The 22,021-nt window shown below is 37.3% G+C and overlaps 1 protein-coding gene across 1 annotated transcript in view; it reads left to right on the top strand.

Moving 5' to 3' along the window:
• The first annotated feature begins 5,067 nt into the window (after window positions 1–5,067).
• The window catches only part of GLT8D2 (glycosyltransferase 8 domain containing 2), a 40,771-nt gene continuing 23,817 nt past the window's right edge, over window positions 5,068–22,021 (top strand). The window contains exons 1-2 of the mRNA XM_072655775.1: window positions 5,068–5,823; window positions 14,447–14,491. Coding sequence (XP_072511876.1) covers window positions 14,473–14,491 — 19 coding nt within the window. The 5' untranslated portion in view covers window positions 5,068–5,823; window positions 14,447–14,472. The remainder of the gene's footprint in view (window positions 5,824–14,446; window positions 14,492–22,021) is intronic.

Here is a 22,021-nt window from a genome sequence, read left to right as displayed (position 1 = left end):
GGTTTGAATACTCCTCAGACACTTAAGGAAAAATCACAAACTCTTTTTCATTTTCCTCATCTGTCTTAAACTGTGAGATACAACTCCATATGGGGTCATGAAAAAGTTTCTGAATGTGCAACGATCAAAAATTAATTAAAAATTGAGCACCTAATGAATTGGAGGTGTTTCTGGCATCATTTTCCCATGTTGTATCCCACAACTTCACTGAACCCTGGTTCCGAGCACACAATATGCACACTTTGCACTACACATGCCATCACATCACACAACACCAATAAACACTGCCAAAACTTAAAAAGGGGTCATGAGTGGAAAAAGTGTTAAATGAAGATAACAGTACCTTCCTCCCAAGGTTCTTGTGAGAATAAAATGAGATATTATTGATAAGAACAACTTGCGAACCTTAAAAAGCTTGATAAATGTCAGCCATTGTTGTATTAGGTAGTATTAGGTTCTACTTCTACTTTGGATTTACTTATCTCTATACAAGTTATATCCCTTCAATGGAATCTAAACTCCTTAAGGTTAGGTTCCATTTTTTATTTTTTCATTGTATTCTCAGTGCCTTGCACATAGTAGGTACCTTCAGAAATATTTGTAAAATTAAAGGTTATATTGATTTTTTGAACTTTTAAAAATTTAATTAACTTTATCCCTCAAACATCCACAATTGCATTGATGTGGGCACACTAAGGAAATCAACTTTACAATATAAGTCAAACATACATTTTCAAACAGAATCTAAAATTCTTATAATCTCTTCTGATTCCTTTGAGCAACTGATTTTTAGATACCACAAAAAGAAAATGACAAATTTGCCATTGAAATTCTTCATTAACTCTTAGATTTGGAAAAGATCTCAGAAGCTTATAGGATCATAGAGGTAAAGCTGGAAGGGGCCTTTCAAGGACCTTTTGGTCCAGGTTTTCCTTGTCTCTAAATCCAATCTACTCTACCATTGTACTATAAACAATGATGAAAAGGGCAGTTTCAATGAAAACTGGGAAGTCTTGCATGAACTGATGCAGAGGGAAGTAAGTGGAACAAGGAAAGCAACTTATACAGTGATAACAACAATATAATAAAAAACACCTAACTTTAAAAGACTTGAGAGCTCTGACCAATTCAGTGACCAACCATGATTCCAGGAAACCCATGATAAAGCATATTCCTCAGTTCCTGAAGGAAAGATAATGGATTGGAGAATGGAGAATCAGAATGTGTGTGTATGTGTGTGTGTATATCTGTATATATATGTCTGTGTGTGTGTGTTTGTATCTATCTATATATGTAGGTATATATGTGTATATGTATGTATATGTGTGTGTTGTATGGCCCATGCAGGAATTCATTTTGCTTTACTCCGCATATTTTTTAAAGGTTTTGTTTTTATTTTTCTTTTTTCCAATGGGGTAGGAGAAAGGGACAGAAAGCTGATTTTTATTCATTTAAATTTTTGAAAAATCCAATCCATTCTAACTCAAGAAGCATGTATTCCATACACCTTGCTAGGCACTAAGGACATAAAGGCAAAAAGAACAGTCCTTGTCTCCAAGGAATTTTCATTCTACTAGGTGGATATAATACATAAGCATATAAGTGTATTCATAATAATATGAGAAGGTAGAGAGCATTAGCAAGTAGGAAGATCAACAAAAGTCCTCTAACCTTCCTCTTTCCATTTTTTTTCACAACAGAGAATACACCAACATTTTTCTCTTGATTCTGAATATTTGGGAGTGATGAAACTTCACAGCTTTTGAAGCACCATAATTGCAAAATGCAATGGAGATCCATAATGGGTGTAAAGCAGACCATAACATCACCAATGCTGGCATATATAAGAAGTAATGTGAAAGATACAAAAGAGATGAGTTATGGGAAGAAAGGGTGTGACATTCACATAGAATAAGAGATAATGGATGGATAACCTGAGTGTGACTGATACCCATAGCATATGACAAGACCTGATGAAAGTTGCCTGTTCATTGGGTAGATACATTTTGGAGGTTCTAGAGGAAAACATGGATGAGAGGTGCCCAGCATTTGAAGGTATACATGGGTTTCAATCTGCACCATTGGAGAGAATACCTGCATCACTGAGATCATAGATATGTTGAAGATTTGTAAGAGATCCAATGCTAGGACATTCTTAGAAGGTAGATAACCAACCATATTTTGAGTCTTGGTCTCCTAACTGGAAATTGTCCAATATTTTCGATATAGTAGAAAGTAATGAAAAAATAGAGGAGAAATATGGGACCAGGAGTTTGGAAAAGAGTTAGATCTAAGTTTTAGGGGGCTGCCATAGTACCGTGGTGTTAGATCTGGAACTGGAGAACCTGGGTTTGAATTCTGGCTCTGGGAACTCTGTGCCTGCAATCAGGAAGACTTGAGTTCAAATCCAGCTCCAAACATTTATTTGCTATGTCTATCTGCCTCAATTCCCTCATCTTAAAAATGAGAATGATAGTAGTACCTATCTCTTAGGTTGTTGTGAGGACCAAATGAGATATTACAAACCTTAAAGTGTTATATAAATGATAGTTATTATCATTAGGAAGGTTTTTTCCTGATATCAGGCCAAAAGGGGCCTCTTTGCCCCTTCCTTCCATTCTCTGTTCCCTAAGGTGTAGCTGTGATTCGCCATCACAAACATAACATAACCGTGGATGGCTGATTCCATTCAATTCTCTTTGCCCTGTAAGTAAAGTGCTTGGATCAGATTAAAGTGTTTTCCCCGCAAAGGTAGCATTTATCAAGTGCTTACTGTGTGTCAAACATTGTGCAAAGTGCTAGGAATACAAAAATAGACTAAAAAAAGACAGTTTCTACCCTCAAAGTTATTCTTTTTTCTTTCTATATCTTTGACATTATTTTAAAATTTTGATTTCCAAATTCTCTCCTCTCCTACCTCTCTCTTACCCTCTGAGAAGGCAAGTAAGGATGATCTCATTTATACATGTGAAGTCATATGAATCATATTTCCATATTAGCCATGTTGCCTAAAAAATTGGAAAGCAAGAAACATAAAGAAAGTGAAAAATATGCTTCAATCTGCACTCAGAGTTCATCATTTTTCTATCTGGAAGTGGATAATGTTTTTCATCATGGGTCCTTTGGAATGGCCTCAGATCTTTGTCTTGATCAGAGTAGCTAAGTTTTTCACAGTTGATCACTGTTACAATGTTGTTGTTATTGTGGACAATGTTCTCCTGGTTCTGCTCACTTTACTTTGTATCAATTTTTCATTTATGTCTTTCTGAAATCATCCTGCTCATCATTTGTCATAATAAAAAGTATTCTGTCACAGTCATGTATCACAACTTCTTCAGCCATCCCTTTGCCACCACAAAAAAAAGAGCAACTATAACTCTTTTTGTACATATACATCCTTTTCCCTTTTATTTGCAGATCAAAGATTCTTAACTTGGAGCCTATAGACTTCCAAGGAGTCGATGGACAGATTTCAGGGAGCCTGTAAACTCAGAGAGGAAAAAGATATATCTTTATTTTCACTAACATTGGGTTCCCTCTATAATCTTCTTTATTTTATTTTTGGTGTTTAGAAATGTTATTCTGAAAATATCATGGTTTTCATCAGTTAGTCAAAAGGGTCCAAGACATGAAAAAGGTTAAGCATTCTTGGATTACAAAAGACTCATGATGGAAAATGCTAACTACATCCAGAGAAAGAACTGTGGAGTCTGAATGCAGATGAAAACTTACTATTTTCACTTTTATGTTGTTTTTTCTTTCTCATGGTTTTTCCTTTTGTTCTGATTCTTCTTTTACAAGATGACTAATGTGGAAATATGTTTAACATGATTGTACATGTAAACTTACATTGCTTGTTCTTTTGGGGAGGGAGGGAGAAAAATTTGCAATTCAAAGTTTTACAAAAATGAATATTGAAAATTATCTTTACAAACCAGGAAAACATTGTACATAGTAACAACCACATTGTTCAATGACTGACTTTGATCTCTTCTCAGCAGTGCAAGGATCTAAGACAATTCCAAAAGACTCATGTTGGAAAATGCTATCCACATCCAGAGAAAGAACTTTGGAGTCTGAATGTGGATGGAAGTGTACCATTTGCTCTCCTTTTATTCTGCTGTTTTGTTTTGTTTCTTCTTTCCTGTGGTTCCTCCCATTAGTTCTAATTCTTCTTTACCTCATGACTAATGTGAAAATATATTTAATATGAATACATAAGTAAAGCCTCTGTCAGATTGCATGCCATCTTGGAGAGGGGGGAGGAGAGGAAGGCAGAGAGAATTCAAAACCCTGAATCTTATGAAAGTGAATGTTGAAAACTAAAAATAAATATTTTTTCTAGAAAAGAAATTTTTCTTTACACGTAATTGGAGGAAAAAACCCTCACAAAAAAAGAAAAAAGAATACCCGGATAAAATAGTCTGTAAACTGCCTCCAGTCTCTAACATTCTAGTCTATTTGGAGTTATCTAGGTGTCTCCCATTCCATGGCAGGCCCTTGGGAGAAAGGTGAATGAGCAGAATCATCTTGTTAAGTACTGGAATGAATAGAAATCATTGTAACTCCTTCTGTTACTTTGTAGCTCAAGCTCTTCTCCATTTCTGTTTCTCTGTCTGTTTCATTGTCTGTCTCGCTGTCTGTCTCAGACACTTAACCCCAAAGTCTTTCTCTATCTTTGCTGTTCTTCAGCTTTGTTATTCCCGAAAACCTCTGGCCAGTCTCCAGTGAATGACCCAGACTCAGCATGTGTTGTTTGTACACCTTCTAAGGATCTGACAACTAGTTGCTTCATAGAACAGAAGAGCTCTCAGAGTAATGCCAAGGTTGGTTCCCTGGCTGCCAGCTGCCTGTGTGGGTCATCCCCCAAATATGCCAGCTGGAAAACTCTTTTCACAACTACTATCTTGATGGAATAATTTTGTCATATTGCATGTATGTGTGTGTGAGGGAGAGAAGGAGGAGAAAGAGGAGAAAGAAGAGGAGGAGGAGGGAACAAAGGAAGGAGTAGAGGGGGGAGAGTGTGGATGGGGGCAGCTGACAGAGATAGAGAGAGAAAGAGAAAGAGAGAGATGGGGGAGAGAGAGAGACATAGACAAGAAGGGGAGCGATAGAGAAAAGGAGAGAGGAAAGAGAAAGAGAGAGAAAGGGAAGCAGGGAGAAGAAGAAGGAGGGAGAGAGGGAGAGGAAGACAGGGAAAGAGAAGGAGATTGAGGGGGAAAGGGGAAGAGAGATTGAAGATGGCAGAATTTTTAACAACAAAGAACTTCAGGAAAGCTCAGAGGTTAAGACTTTCTAGATCCCTTGCCCTCTCTTTCTTTTTCTTCAAGTTGCCTTAGTCCCAGTAGGGAAGAAGGAGATGCTCAGCCACACACTGGTTGGCATTGGCCTTTTTCCCTGTTTAGCCCCTTCTGAGCAGCCTCATTGTTGACATTCTGTGCACTCCCGGGGCTGGCTGGGGATCTGGGAGGAGGTCCTGGCAGATGAGGTAGAGCTGGACGCATGTTGCAGAGCACATCTGGAAGCAGTTTAGGAGACCGCCTGGCTCCTCCAGTGCAACGTTGGAATTCTGAGCTCCCTCATAGCAGTGGAATGGAGGAAGCCAGAGTTGCTCCAGAGTAAACTAGACACAAGGCAAAGAAAAAGGAATTCCCTTGGAGAATCACAGCATTGGTCCTTTGGGGCCCCCAGATCCCTGGAATTGCCAATGGGATTGTTGGATGAAGCAGCAGCAGCAAAAAGGGCGGTGGCCAGGAATTGAGTGTCCTCTCTGCGGCTGATCGGAACAGAGAAGCCCTAAGTCCTGCCCTCAACATATTCAAGGTAAAAGAATTCTTAACCAGAAATTCCTGAGCAGCCTTGGCACTTTGTTTGACTGTGTCTTGTAGCCTTCTTTCCCTCTTTCTCATTTTGCTAGTAGATTCAGGAAGTTAAGCTCTTGCAGTCAGATCCCCACCATCGAAATTTAAATTCCTATTTCTCACATCCCAAAGAAAACATTTCCGCAAAAACAGTGAATCCAGGAAGAGGCGGCATACTATAGTGTGAAAGGTTGTAGGGGATGAAAGGCTCTTTGGATCTGGGTTCAGATCTTCCTCTGGCACATACTAACTGGGTCTTGGCAAGCAAGTCTTATTCTCTCAGGGATTCAGGCAGCTCTTTAAGGCTGTAAGTTACAGAAAAGCAACAGTGAAGAGAGTTTCTACACAGGGAGTTCCCACAATTCTCTACATAGAAATCATACTTAGATTTATAAAATGTTCATACCTATATATGATTTATATAGAGCTACACATATGTGGGTGTATAAACACACATACATATGTATATAGAAGTATGTATGTGTACAGAGATATATACACATATATGTGCATCTATGTATCTATATCTATATATTCTGGTTCTGGTTTATCATTTATATCAGATTGTATCCATGGAAACCAGCTAAGACTCACATAGACTTGGGAGTTGAATAGGGTTTAAAGGAAGGATGGCACATGGGATCACAGACACAGAACTGAAAGGGACCTTGGAGCTCATCTAGTCCAAAGTCCTCATTTTGCCAAGGAAGGAAGTGAAGTCCATTGGGGAAGCAATTTGTCCAATGTCATACAGGTAAGGAGTATCAGAGGTGGGATTTGAACTCAGATCCTCAGACTCCAGAGTTAACCATTACATTACACTACCTCCTTCTTGCAGGACAAAGTTGGAGATTCAAATAATTGGTTTTAATTAGTGATTGATTCTCCTCTCCAAAAACCCTCAGCCCTTAGGTGACTAATAATAAAAAGAACTCTGTGGCCTGTCAAGACACATTTTTTTTGCATCACATTTGGCCAAAAGTGATCAGAGGGCCATTTTTGGAAACTTTTTAACATGTTGCAATTTTTCCCTATCACCGTCAGTTTGTCAATATGAGAAATACATCTATAAAGTAATATAATAAGAAATTTAATTTAATAAGAAAATCAGAGAAGAGAAAATATCGGTTATGAAGAGAGGAATACTGAGGAATAAATAAATCAGAGGATTAGCACGTGGAATCATGATCAGACTCACTTATTTGTCCCCTGAAGGCACAACCAGGAGAATAGCTGAAGCAGTGGAGAGCAAAGTTTAAGCCCATAAGGAAAATTCCCTAACAATGCACACTGTCCAAGCATGGAACAGGGTAATCTCTGGAGAGGGCAGGTTCAGTATCACTGGAGGTCTTTGGGTAAGGAGTGAATACCATCTTGTCTGGGAAGGAGGATTTGTATCCCAGTTTGGATCAGACTAGATGGGCTAGAGAACAGACACTTTTCACCTTTCTTTGTATCCCCAGCTTTTAGTGTAGTTCCTGATGCTTAGTAGGTGTTTGATAAACACTAGATGACGTCCTGACTGAATAAGATACAAATTGAAGAGGAGCTCTCATCACAGAAAGAAAACCTGTTGGTTATGTTTGCGTATCACAAAACATCTGGATGAAGAGTGACCCAAAAAGCAATTCTTTGTCTGGATGTTCGACAGTGTGTGGATCCAAGATTCAGATGATTTTTTATGCAGATGGCCTTGTTTTACATAGAGAGGACCTCTGTCTGATACTGCCTTTGCTTTCCATAATGAAATAATGATGATACTAATAATGGCAATAATAATAACTTAAATTTCTTTAGTGTTCTAAAGCTTACAAAAAGTTTTTAGTGCACTGGCCAGTGAAGGTAGAAACATGGCGGCTGGACATCCTACCATCCGGAACAAGATTCTTGAAATTTTACCTCCTGTTTAATCAGACACTGCAAGCTCCCAAATGCTTCTCATTCATGTTTTTTGCCTTAGAAGGCCCAGGAAAGAAGACTTCCTTCTTCCCTTCCTTCTGTTCTATTTTTTTTTTAGCTGATTTTCCTCCCTGCTATCATCCCTTTTAAGTACTAACACTTTAGATTATAATTTATTTTATTTATATAATTTATGTTATACTATATTATACATGTTATACATATGTTGCATGTCATACAAGTTCATTCCAATACTTATATATAATATTCATTGTAATAATATTTCCACCTGCCAACCTGAGGCATACCAATTGCCTCGAGCATCTTTTAGATTTCTTCATGATCATAGACTCAGAGCTGAAAAGGACCTTTGAAGTCATTAAGTTCAACCTCCTCATTTTACAGCTGAGGAGACAAATGGTTTAGAGAAGGTAAGACCTACCAAAGGTCACTAAGCTAATAGTAAGCTAATGGCAGGGCCAAATTTTAACTCTGGTCTTCTGACTCTAAATCCAGAGCTCATTGACCAGTTTGGCCCTAACTCTATTTGTTTTTGTTTCCAAAATTATTATCCATAAGATTACCCCCACATACACACACATACAATTTCACTGGCCTTCTCTGAACTTGGGTCCCAAAAAAACTGATTTCCTTTTAATTTTCTCTCTCTGGCTCCTGTTATGAGATGCTCTATTGGCTCTTTCATTTAAAGATTCTTCATATCCCCAACCCTCCTTGCCATTTTCTCAAAAGATCTTTCCAACTCTGCCCTGTCCCCAGCATCAGTGTGGGATCATGGGATGACAAATCTAGAGCTGGAAGAAACCTTAGAATTCATCTAGCCCAGTCATTTCACTTTACACTTGAGAAAGCTGAGGCCTAGTAAGGCCAAGTGATTTCCCTACGGTGACACAGAAGGCAGAGTTAGACAAAAAGCCCAGATCTCATGAGTTCAAGTTCAACATTCTGTCCATTGCACCACATTGTCTCAGATCACTGGGGTGATGTTTTGTCTCTACTCCTTCACTCCTGGATCTCCATGGCTCCAATTTCTAATATGACAGAAATAAGGATACAAATACAACCACCTTCCTGGATAGCCCTATGATCCCCCTTTACAATGTACAAAATAATTAAGAACTCTTGCAACCTGTGAGATTTTGGGTCAATCACTTAATCTCTCTACACCTTGGTAAAGCTAGCAGTAACCAATAAATTGGGTCAATGGGCTCTCTCAATGATGAAAGACCACAAGGTAAGGTGTAATAGCCTTCATATAGTTTTGAAAAGTACAAGAGAACAAAGAACTGAATTGGGTAAAGATGACAATTCAGTTGGTTGATAGTATCATGGAGGTGGGAACAACATGATTGGTTACATCAAGGAAAGAAGGCTACCACCCACTTGGGCTAGTATTTACTACTCTATGCCATTAAGGAGTGCTTGATTGATTTATGGGATCCATCTACATCCTGAAGACATTTTTTAGGGAACAAGAGGATAACAGACTCCCTGGTTCTGAGGAGGGTTTGTTAGGGAGGCTAAAACCCTCCTTAATTGTAGAAGGGCAGGCAAAGATGGACAAAATCCCTTTTGAAAATATACCAGATCAGCCTGATTCTCAGGAGCTGAAGGTATGGTAAATAACAGTTTTTCCCATTAATTATAACTTTAAAAAGAATTCAGAGGGAAAACTAAATTTCTGGGCTCAATTCAAGATAATAGAAAGGAGACTTAAACATATAATCAGAATCTATGAACAATAATCAGAATCAATTACAATATGAAATCAATACAATATAGAATCAATTACAAAGTAGAGTTAATTTGAACTTCTCAATTGCCAGGGTGCTCAATGATTAAATCTCATAGTATATGCAATCATTTGGTATGGATGAGCCGCAGATGCCAGGAAAGACTTCAGTGAGAAGGAAGGACTTGAAATTGACCTTGAAAGATACGATTTTTATAGAAAGAGAGAAATGAGATTAACCATCTTTTCCTGTTGAACCTTACTGGCTGACAAATGCCCAGGAGCATTTTGGGATAGGTTGTATTTTGTTACTCTCAAATTCATATTGTTCTGCCTTTCTAATACTGATATGAAAAGCAGATTTTGTGAATGAATGACACATAAACAAGGAAGTCTAACAATGAAAATAAAACCAAGCATGTTTAAACCAGGTTTCATCCACTCTGTGCCTTCTCCTTCTCTGGAGTTTCTTTTAAACCTAAAAAACTTCACTATCGGACATAAAATATAACTTTGCAGAGAAACAGAAATGGTCTACTGACTATAATAATATGAATAACAGACATTTCTATGGTATTTTAAAGTTTACAAAGCATTTTATCTATATTAATTAGCTCATTGATCCATGAGGATCTTGTTATAATTTTGTATTTCAAAACAATATCTGGGCTTGATTCAGCAGCCTAAATGCTGGCCAGTGGTATTTTAAGCTCAACCTGAATGCCTTTTTTTCACCTTTTAAGAAGCATATTGATAAACTGTAATGCATCAAGAGGAAAATGGCCAAGATGGTAAGAGGATTTAAAGCCATACCATGGAAAGATCAACTGAAGCAACTAAGTATGCTTAGTCTGAAACAGAAAAAACCAAGAAGTCATGGTCATTGTCTGGATATTTGAAAGACTACCAAATGGAAGAAAGCTTAAGCTTGTTTTGCTGGGCCTTGAAGGAAAGAAGTGAGAACAATGGGTAGAGGTTGTGGAGAGGCTGATTTCCACCTGGCATCAAGAAAAACCAGCTACCAACTGGAGGAACTTATTTCCTTGTCACTGAAGGTCTTCACAGGGAGTTTGGGTGATCACACAGGGATGGTGTAGACTAGGATTGCATTTTTAGTAAGAGATGGACTCATTGACTTTTGAGGTTTCTTTCATCTCTGAGATTTCAATTTTCTATAAAGTTGCTTAAGTTTTTCTTTTACACAGACACAGACATGAAGCATCTTTCAGGAACTCTTCTTTTTTTACTCATAGGATTGTAGATTTAGAACTAGAAGCGATCTCAGAGGTCACTAAGTCCAAATTTTTCATTTTATGTGGAAACTGAGGCACAAAGAGGTTAATTGACTTATCCACAGTCACACAGCTCATTAGTGTCTGAGGGAGGATTCAAATCCTGTGCTTCCTAAATCTAGCTTTGATCTGATCCACCAATGGTGTCAAACATGCCTGCAGGTGGCATGCATCCCATAATACTCCTGGGTTTAGCCCAAATCAGATTAAAGTGTAATTGGGAAATATTTAACAGAATGCATGAAAATATAATTTAAAATATATATTCCATTTAAAAACTGAGTCAATTAGTCAATTTGAATAAATAAAACTAAGCCAATTTAAAATCAAGCCCTTAGGGATCATTATGTACAGATTAATGATCCTATTTCTCTTTGAGTTTGACACTGCTATATTATGCCATGGTGCCTCTTACCCCACTTGGGCATGCTATTACTATGTTCATAAATCTGTTAAGCCTTAACAAGGCTTCTTCAACAGAAACTTGCTTTTTTAATTATCATGCCAGAGATAAAGAGTGGACCTTTTTATCAAGATAATATTCCTTCGATATTGTCTCTCCACTTCTGACAGTTTGGCTAAAGTAATTAAATGAGGAAAGGAAAAGCAAACAGGTTAACTTATTTCATTGCCATTAACCAAAAAGTAAAATAAAATGATTTTTCTGCAATCTCACTAACTTTTCACTCTGTGAAACTTTTCACTCTCTCAACTAGAAAAAATGGAAATTGACATGACATCGAGAAAAAGAGTAGAAATTAATGGTTTGATGTCATCATCTTGGAAGGAAGTCTCTTCTGGTCTATAAACTCTATACAAACTGTAAAATACTATATTAATGTCAGTAGTTCTTGCTTTTATTATCATCATCATTATCAATGGTGTGCCCCAGGAATTTTTGCTTGGATCTCTTCTCATTAACTATTCCATCAGTTATTTAAATAAAAGTACAAATGACAAAGTTTGTCAAAATTAAGCATTGGGTGACATTCATATAAAAAAATCTCAGTAAAATCAAATAAGACAAAACTTGCCCTGCCCTCAGGGAGCTTACAATGTATTATTGTGAAGCTCAACACCTTATTTTTGATCGTTACTACTCAACCTATCAATGTTACCTTCCTAAAATGTGGTTCTCCAAAACTAACCAGACTACTCAGATTGTATCCCATTGGATGTTTCAAACTTGGGGTCCTTGATACGTCTCAAACTCAGAACAGAACTCATTGTCCTTCCCTCCAAACCCTGTACTACATCACTCACATTCAACCACTCCTCTCTACTCCTATAATCACTACCTTAGTCCGGGTCACCCTCTAGCCTGGACTATTTTGATGGGCTCCTGATCAGTCTCTTTCCACCAAGTCTTTTCATTCTGTAGTCTATTTTCCACACTGCTGCCAAAGTGATTTTTCTTAAGTTCAGATCTGACCATGTTTCTTCCCTCCTTAATAAACTCCAGTGATTCCCTATTGCCTCTGTTGTTATTGCTAAGTCATTTCAGTCATGTCTCACTTCTCATGATCCCATTTGGGGTTTTCTTGGCAAAGATACTGGAGTGGTTTGCCATTTCCTTCTTTAACTCATTTTACAAATGGGAAAACTGAGGCAAACAGGGTGAAGTGACTTGCCCAGGTAGTAAATTGTCTGAGGAGGGATTTGAATTCATGAGGATGAGTCTTCCTGATTCCCATCCTATTACCTCTAAGATTGCTTCCTGCCAAACTAACTCTTTTCTCTCTTTTTCACATATCATTACATCTTTGCACTGCCCATTCGTCGTTACTTTGATCCTACCAACTTCCCACCTCTGCTCCATAAAATAGCTCATTTCTTTCAGTACATTATTTCAGGCTCTACTTTCTCCATAAATTCTTTGCTGCCCTTCCCAGCTTCTGGTGCCCTTTCTTCCCAAACTACTCTGAATTTATTTGGTATATATCATGTGTTCTAAAAGTCTTAGAGGACTTTTAAGCTTCAGCAACTAAAATTGCACTAAGACTTTTGGAATGCCATAGGTGTATGTATACACACATACACATACATACACACACATTTTCCTCCCTGAATGTAAACTCTTTGAGAGAAAGGATTATATCATTCTAATCTTTGTATATCCAGCATCTTTGCATATTGCCTGATATTTAATAATAGGTGCTTAATAAATGCTTATTGATTGAATGAGTTTAACCAGGGCAGAGTACAATGAAGTATACTACAACTGACCCCAGACCTCACTTCTGTCTAATGTTCTTGGACTCATATGTGATCCTTGATTGACCCAGACACTGATTCAAACATCACTTATTACTTCTGGTCCTTAAGTTTTGTGATCTGTCTTTCTGGTTATTGCTCTTACCTTCTTAGCATAATATATCGGCCCCATTTTTAGGCAGGAACTTCCCAACTCTGATGCCCCAAGTTCCCAAACCATGATGGTATCAATTAGTGCCCTGGCACCCATTTAGGATCCCAGAGAGAGTAGAATCAGTCAGTGTACTTGATGCACATTCAACAGAACACACAGAAATCTCTTTGATGCCGGATAAATATGAATCTGTATTGCACCCCATTTAAGGCGGTAGATGAAAATTGAGGGAGTGTTTGGAGGCCTGTCTCAGAAGAATCTTTTGCTCCTCCCCCATATGCAAGAAGGGGAAATTGCAAAGGAATGTGTTTTGTCTTTGTACCCTCAGCATGTTGCCAGGCACACAGTAGATAGTTAATAACTATTGACTGAATGGCAAAGTATAAGGATACCAATAGGTTCTGTACCCTCCAATAAACCAAAGGAAAAATGAGACTTTTTTCATAGTAACTTATTATGTAAGTCAAATCTCTGCCCGTGCATTCCCCTAGTTTATTGTTTCTCAATAGTATACCACAATTTTTTGTTGTGTTAAGAAATAGAGAACACTGTGATATTCTATATTTCCTCACCTCCAGCAGCTGCCTTGCTACTCTAACAGTCACTATATTGAGCTAGTGTGCAGTCAGAAACTGAGTAATTTTGAGGATTTAAGAACTGATGGTCTCATCTTGGTGCTTAAGGTAGAGGTACTGTTACTGCCACTGCTACTACTGATGATAGTGATGGCAGTGGTGATGTTAATGATGTCAATGATGGTGACTTTGATGGCCCCAATAATGCCTAGGGAGCAGTCACTAGGGTAGAAATGACAGTTAAACATATGTGAACTGATAAAATGACCAAGGGAGCATACAAAGAGGGAAGATGACCCAGGAGAGAACCTTGGGGTATACCCACACTTATGGTATGAACCATTGATGACGATCCAGCAAAGGAGATTCTGAGAAGCGGTTATGGAGGTATTAAAAACCCCAAATGAATTCATTTAACATTTAAAAAAATAAAGACTAGTTTACAGAGGTTAATTCCAAGACCAATACATCTATAGAAAATTTAGGTCAAGAGATATGGGCCTGGTCTTAAAATGAGTTATAATGTCCTAGAAATCTGTGTTCTGGTTTCCAAAATTCTAGATTAGGAAAGGTGAGGAATGATTAATTAAGTCATTTCCTTCCCCCATCAAAGTTTTATGGGAGTTAAAGTTCTTAATACATATTTATGATTTCAATTTTGATTTCATTCTTTGGTTTTTTCATTTCTCCATCCACAGGTGACAGCCTTTAGCCACATGAACACATGGCTCTATTAAGAAGAAGTAAGTTGATAACTTTATTTTTTTTGGCTATTTTTAAAGTTTTCTTTTTGAAAAAAGTATTGTTCTAAACTTAAAAAAAATAGCATTTCCACCCACATAGCAAAGCACAAAAAGATTTTTTTGTGAAACTGTGAATCTTCATTTCATACTGCTTGATTTAAAAGAAAAAAGTATATATTAAATTCTTCATGTTTCTTTCAAAACTTCCTGCTTATCTGGGTTTCCTTCTGAGGTTTCTTCTGTTCATTAAAAAAAAATGTTACAATGGCCCTCTCCTTTTGGACATCACTATTGTTAGTCTCCTTTTCTCCAGATCTCTCCACTCCTTCCCCCATTAAAAACTGAGAGAAAGAAAAAGATCTTATGACAAGTAATCATAGTCAAGCAAAATGAATACATACTCTGCTATGTCCAAAAGTATGTCTCTTTTTCTGCATTTGTGTCTATGACCCCTCTATCAGGATGTCCATAACATGTGTCTAAAGATGTGGTTGGTCATTCTATGATCAGAGCATGGAAATTCTTCAGATTTATTTTTCCGAGTGTTCTCATTCTACTCATCAGTTTCTGCTACCCAGAATTCTCCAAAATCATCTCTTTTTTCATTTTTTATGTCACAACAATATTCCATTCCATTGTGGAATATACCACAAGTTGTTTAACCATTTTCTAAATATGTAAGAGGAAAACTAAGGTTTTCACCTTCTTTTGTTTTTGTTTTAAATCCATTTAATTCCTCACTTTGGTATCAGAAAGTTTGTTTTGCTCAGGATGAATCTGACCTTGCCATGTTCTTCCCTTGTAATCCCTCCCTTATCCCCAGCTTAGCAACTAGGTAGCTAGGTGGCACAGCAGATAGAGTTCCAGGTAAGGAGTCAGGAAGACCTGAGTTCAAATGTGGCCTCAGACACTCACTAGCTCTGTGGCCTTGGGCAAATCACTTAATCCTGTTTGCCTCAGTTTCTTAATTTGTAAAATGATCTGAAGAAGGAAATGACAAACCATTCTAGTATCTTTGCCACGGGGTCGTGAAGAATTGGATGTGACTGAACAAGGAAAACAAATTCCCAGTTGGTTCCCTATTGAGTATGGTTTATTTCTACCCCAAATTCTGTGTGTTCAATTCTTTTTTGTCCATTTTAGGTAAGAGTGGGGCTTGCCTGATGTCCATTCCTCCCCCATCCCTTCCACCATGTTTATGTACTCTCCTCATCACCCCAATTAGGAGAAACAGCAATTACCACCCCCTTCTTCTTTTCTATACTAATGGATCCCTTTTACTGTCCCTTTTCTCTACCCATATTCAATCCTTCAGAATAGAACCATTCTAACCCCAAGACCTGCTTTTTTCTTATTTAACCCCCTAAATGCCCTTTGAGAACATTAAGGTTTTAAAGAGACATTTATTTCCGTGTTGTCATAGAGATCCTTCCAATTATTGCTGAACTAAATTTTCCTTTTCAGGTTTTTCTCTCTTCTTTTCTTAATACTTCAAAGTTCTTATTCAACTCTGATATTTTCATCAGAAATACTTGAAAGTCTTCTATTGCATTAAATTCACATTCCCCCACCCCAGTCTCTATAGAATTATATTCAGGTTTGCAAGGTAAATTACTCTTGGTTGTAAGCCTGTGACTTTTGACTTTTAAAATATTGTATTCCAATATCTCCTCTGGTTTTTAGAAGTTGTCAGATTTTCTATGATCCTGGTTATAGTTTTTGGTATTTAAATGGCTTCTTTCTGAATGTTTACTGTGTTTTTTTGATTTGGGAACTCTGAGTTTTGGTTATGACATTCCTGGGACTTTTCCTCTTTGGAATCCAGTTAGGAAGTGATTGGTAGATTCTTTCTACAAATTGGTAGATTCCTTACCCTCTGGTTCTAATAAATTGGGACCGTTTTCATTTGTGATTTCTTGTAATAACATTCACGATTTTATTTAAATAATCAATTTTTGTGAATTCCATGATTCTTAAATTACCTCTCCTTGATTTGATTTCTAGTGGTACCATGGATAGAGAACAAGGCTTGGAAACACAGTGACTTGAGTTCAATTCTGGTCTCAGAAAATTAATAGCAAATCATTTCAATCTGCCTCAGTTTCCTCATCTGTAAAATGGGGGTAATAGTAGCATCCACCTCCCAGGATTAGTGTGAGGATCATAATGATATATTTGTAAAGATCTCTGCAAACTTTTAAGCTCTAAGTAAATGCCAATATTATTATCATTACTATTATAATTATATCAGATATCATATTTCTCAGTCTTTTGATTTTGTCCTAATATGTCTCACTATCTTATGAACTTAATGACTGGTCTGTTCTAGTTACTCATTTCTTGAGTAAGATTTAGCATTTTTCTCTTCTCAGATACGTATTCTCCTTCCAATTTGTACCTCCAGGGTTTTCATTTCATTTAGTCCTTGTTTTTAAAAAAAACAAAAAAACAAACAACTTTTTCCTGTGAGTCTTTGCTTTGTTGAGGGATCTCTATATTTTCAATAACTTTGAAACTGTTTGTTATTTTCTTTAGCTTATTCATATCCCAAATTATTTAGTTCATGAATTCATGAACTCATCTTCCTGAGTTCAACTCTAGCCTCACACACTTAATAGCCCTGGGCGGGTCACTTCACCCTGTTTGCCTCCATTTACTCATCTGTAAAATAAGCTGGAGAAAAAAATGTCAAACCACTCCAGTATCTTTGCCAAGAAAGCCCCAAATGGGGTCACAGAGTTGGACATGATTGAAAAATGACTGAACTGTAACAACAAATCACTAACTCGCTTTAAAGTGATTTGGTCAGCTCTAAGTGGTCCCCTGCGCTCTTGAGCAGTCTCTGCCTCCCAGAGCTAGGCTTCCCTGTCTCTTTGAGGTTCAAGAAGCTGGACCTTCAGGGCCTGCTCTGGTTTTTCAGGGCAGAGTGTTAGAGACCTTAGAGTCCCTAGACTAGGAGGGTCAGTGCTGTGGAGTGAGCCATATTAATCAATACCATCCTAACTCTCCCTAAGACTCCAGGGGCTTCCAAGGTACCTGATCCTAGAGCATCCTCCTCATTCTGGGCCTTTCTCAAGGGAGCCCTCTACTCTGGCTGCCTCTGCACTCAAAATCTTGAAGGCTTCATGGGTCCCATCTTTTAGGACTGGCTCTTGCTTTACTGAAAACTCCTTTCTTATTGTCTATGGACTTCTGGATGGGAGTAACAGTGACTTACTGTAGTTTCTCATTGAATTTCTTTTTTTAAAAATAAATTCTATTATTCTAAACTTAAATATAAAATGGGAAAAAATTGTCATATACATAGCAGAAATAAGAGAGGATTCAACATAAAACAAATTTCCACTTCAAGAAAATCTATGTAATAAATACTACACACTGTTTTCAAAGCTGCCCAGGTTTTCTGTGCTTTCTTTTAGGTTTTCTTTTGTTCTCTGCTGTGTATTTTTTATTTTATTCCCCCCCGCCAAGGAAAACTACAATTAAGCTTGGATTATATGTATATGTATACACACACACATATATACACACACACACATATACATACATACACACACATATACATACATACACACACATATACATACATACACACACAAACATAAATGCATATACAAGTATATGTATATGGAGAGGTCTATGAACATAGACATATATACACATATACAATCATACACCTATATGTAAGATTGTACTATGCTTATTTCCACTTGTCATCTGTTTCTCTGAAGGCAGATAAGTTGGCATCGTGAAGGAAAGTTATCTGAAAGACTGCAGAGGGCAATCTTGAACCCAGGAGCTCCACATTCCAGCCACAATTCAGATAATTGCTCCTCATGCTGCTGTCTCACTGGATTTCTTGATCATTATTCAGTCTAATGCAAACTTCAGGGTTTTGCTGGAGTCGGTGGGGAAGCTGGGTAGGCTGCATCCTATTCAGGCAGCATCTTGGCAGAATGTTCTAGCTGACAGCTTTTCAATATATCCCTATGGAAAATGGGTTGTTTTTATCCAGTGGGTCATGGTAGAGAGAGCATCACGCTGGGGCCTGGCTTTGGTGCTAAAATGCTATGTGACCATAAACAAATTCCATCCTCTCTCTGGGTCTTGGTTTCTTCATTAGTAAAATAATTGAATAGAATGCTTTCCAACATTCCCTTCAGCTCTGGGATTCTGAAGGAAGGCAATGTGGTTCGATGGGAAGGGTTCTGCCTTTAGAATCACAACCTGGGTTCAAATCCTGACTTTGACACTTACCATATCACCCTGGGTAAGTCATTTCTTTTCCCTGGACCAGTCCCTCCAAGGGTAAAATAAAATATTTTAAAATAAAGAAAGACTTAATGGGCTCTCTGGCCCCTTCTAGCTCTAAATTTATGATCTTGTATATTTCATATATTGCATTTCACAGAGATGCAATAGAGTCAGGAAGACCCTAGTTCATGTCTCACTTCTAATGCCTAATGATTGCATATGTCTGGGCAAGGCATACCCTCTCAGTGCCCCAGGCAGCTCTCTCTGACCTCAGGCTAAAGATGAGTTGATTCTTCACTAATGGAAAAGGTTTTCCACACTGGAACTTTATCCACACCGAGGAAATCCCATATCCAGATTCCTTCCTCTCCCTTAAAATGAATTTCATGGACAGTCACTCATGTAAGTGATTGATAATAAAAATGTTAAGGTGACAGCCACAGAAGGGGCTCCAAGTTTTTAGAGCAAGTCAGCTGTAGAAAACATCCTTGTAAAATATTTATTCATCACAAATGTTATCAAGCAAGCCTTAAATGGGCAAAATACAGATGTTTGGCAGGATTCCCAGACTAGCTAGTGCTGGTTGAATCAAACTGGCCAGTGGGGTGGATGGTAGCACTTGCCACCAGTCTCCTGTCCCCCTGGACTGAGTCCAGAATAAAATTATTTTTGGCAGAGTCTAGAAACCCAAATATTCAGACTTTTATTCCACTCTATAAGATGCTTGAAACCAAATACCCTTACCCACGGCAATAGCTTGGAAGCTCTACATGTGGGCAGATGCCCTAGTATGCAATGTTTATTTTTTTTCAAACTTTGGTATTTTATTTTTTCCCAGTTACATGTTAAGATAATTTTTAGCTTTCATTTTTACAAAATTTTGAGTTTCAAATTTTTCTTCTTCCCTCCCCTCCTCCCTTTTTCCTAAAATGGTAGGCAATTTGATATAGGTTATACAAATGCTATAATGTAAGACGTATTTCCATATTAGTCACAGTTGTGAAAGAAGAAACATCAAAAAAAAAAACCCACAAAAAAGAATAAGATTAAGTTTAAAAAGTATGCTATGATCTGCATTCAGAATCTATCAGTTCTTCATCTGGATGTGAACAGCATTTTCCTTCAAGAGTCCTTTGTACTTGTTGTGTTGCTGAGAAAAGCTGAGTCATTCTTAGTTGATCATTACACAATATTGCTGATACTGTGTACAATGTTTTCCTGGTTCTGCTCATGTCACTTTGTATCAGCTCGTACAAGTCTTTCCAAGTTTTTCTGAAATCTGCCAGTTCATCATTTCTTATTGCACAATAATATTCCATCATATTTTTTATACCATACCTTGTTTAGTCATTCCCCAATTGATGGGTATCCCCTCAGCTTCTAATATTTTGTCGTAATGGAAAGGGCTGCTATAAATATTTTTGCATATGTAGGTCTTTTCCCCCTTTTTAATAATCTCTTTGGAATACAGACCTAGTAGTTATATGACTGGTTCAAAAAGCATGTAGTTTGGTTGTCCTTTGGGCATACTTACAAATTGCTCTCCAGAATGTTTGGATCAGTTCACAACTCCACCAACAATGTATTAGTGTCAATTTTCCCACATTCTCTCCAACATTTATCATTTTTCCTTTTTTTTTTGTCATATTAGTCAATCTGATAGGTATGAGGTAGTGCCTCAGAGATATTTTAATTTGCATTTTGTGATTTAGAGCAATTCTTCCTCTAGCTAGCTTTGATTTCTTCATCTGAACACTGTCTCTTCATATCCTTTGACTATTTATCAGTTGGGGAATGGCTTATATTCTTATAAATTTGATTCAGTTCTCTCTATATATTTGAGAAATGAAAAAATTTGAGAAAATTTGAGAAATTTTGTCAGAGACACTTGCTGTAAAGATTGTTTCTCAGTTTTCTGCTTTCCTTCTAATCTTGGTGGTATTGGTTTTGTTTGTACAAAAGCTTTTTAATTTAATATAATCAAAATTTTCTGTTTTACATATATACATACATGTATACATGGTGTGTGTGGGTATGTAGACACCATAAGCAAATTAGAAAAGCAAGGAATAGTTTACCTGTCAAATCTATGGAGAAGGGAAGAATTCCTGACCAAACAAGAGATAGAGAGCATTAAAAATGTAAATCATATACCCATTTTGCCCTTATCTTGGTATATACTGTGAGATGTTGGTCTATACTTAGTTTGCGCCCTATTGTTTTCCAGTTTTCCTAGCAGTGTTTGTCAAATAGTGAGTTCTAATCCCAAAGGCTGGGGTCCTTGGATTTATCAAACACTAGGTTACTATGGTCATTTGTTTTTCTATTTTGTGTATCTAATCCATTCCATTGATCTATCACTTTATTTCTTACTACCAGATAGTTTGATGATTACTGTTTTGTAATATAATTTGAGATCTTGTATTCATACCACTTTGTTCATATATATATTATTGATATTATTTCACTGTCTATGATACCTTTTAGCAAGATATAGTTTCCTTCCTTATCTCTTTTAATTAGTTCTATTTTTGCTCTTGCTTTGTCTGAGATCTGGATTGCTACACCTGTTGTTTTTTTTTTTTTAACTTCAGCTGAAGCATAATAGATTCTGCTCCAGTCCCTTACTTTTACTCTGTGTGTCTCTCTGCTTCAAGTGTGTTCCTTGTAAACAGCATATTGTAGGATTCTGGTTTTTGATCCAGTCTGCTATCTGCTTCAGTTTTATGGGAGATTTCATCCCACTTATATTCACAGTTATGAGTACTACCTATATATTTCCCTCCATCCTATTTTTCCTCCTGTTTCTCCTCTCTCTTTTTACTTTCCTCCTCAACAGTGTTTTGCTTCTGTCTGCTACCTCCCCTTGTCCATCCTTTCTTCTGTCACTCTCCCCCTATTTATTCTCCTCTCCTATTTTCCTGTCAATTAAGGTAGAGTTCTACATTCACCTTATTGTGTATATTATTCCCTCTTCAAGCCAACACTTTTGAGAGTAAGGTTCAAGTGATGCCCCTTGCCTACCCTCCCATCTTTCCCTCCACTGTAAGAGGTTTTTTGCACCTTTTCACATGAAATAATTTATCTCATTCTACTTCTTCCTTCCTTCTGCATTCAATGTACTCTTTCTTATCCCTTAATTATTTTTATGTCATTCCCTCAAATTCACCTTAGGTCCATACACTCTGGGCATATTCCTTTTAGCTGTATTACTAGTGGTACAGTTTTTAAGAATTATAAGTATCATCTTCCCATGTAGGGATGTAAACAGTTCAG

Source organism: Notamacropus eugenii, chromosome 3 (assembly GCF_028372415.1).
Source record: "Notamacropus eugenii isolate mMacEug1 chromosome 3, mMacEug1.pri_v2, whole genome shotgun sequence".
In the NCBI taxonomy this organism is placed as follows: domain Eukaryota; kingdom Metazoa; phylum Chordata; class Mammalia; order Diprotodontia; family Macropodidae; genus Notamacropus; species Notamacropus eugenii.
The sequence above is the reverse complement of the archived record's forward strand: the minus strand, read 5'-3'. Positions and strand labels throughout refer to the sequence as shown.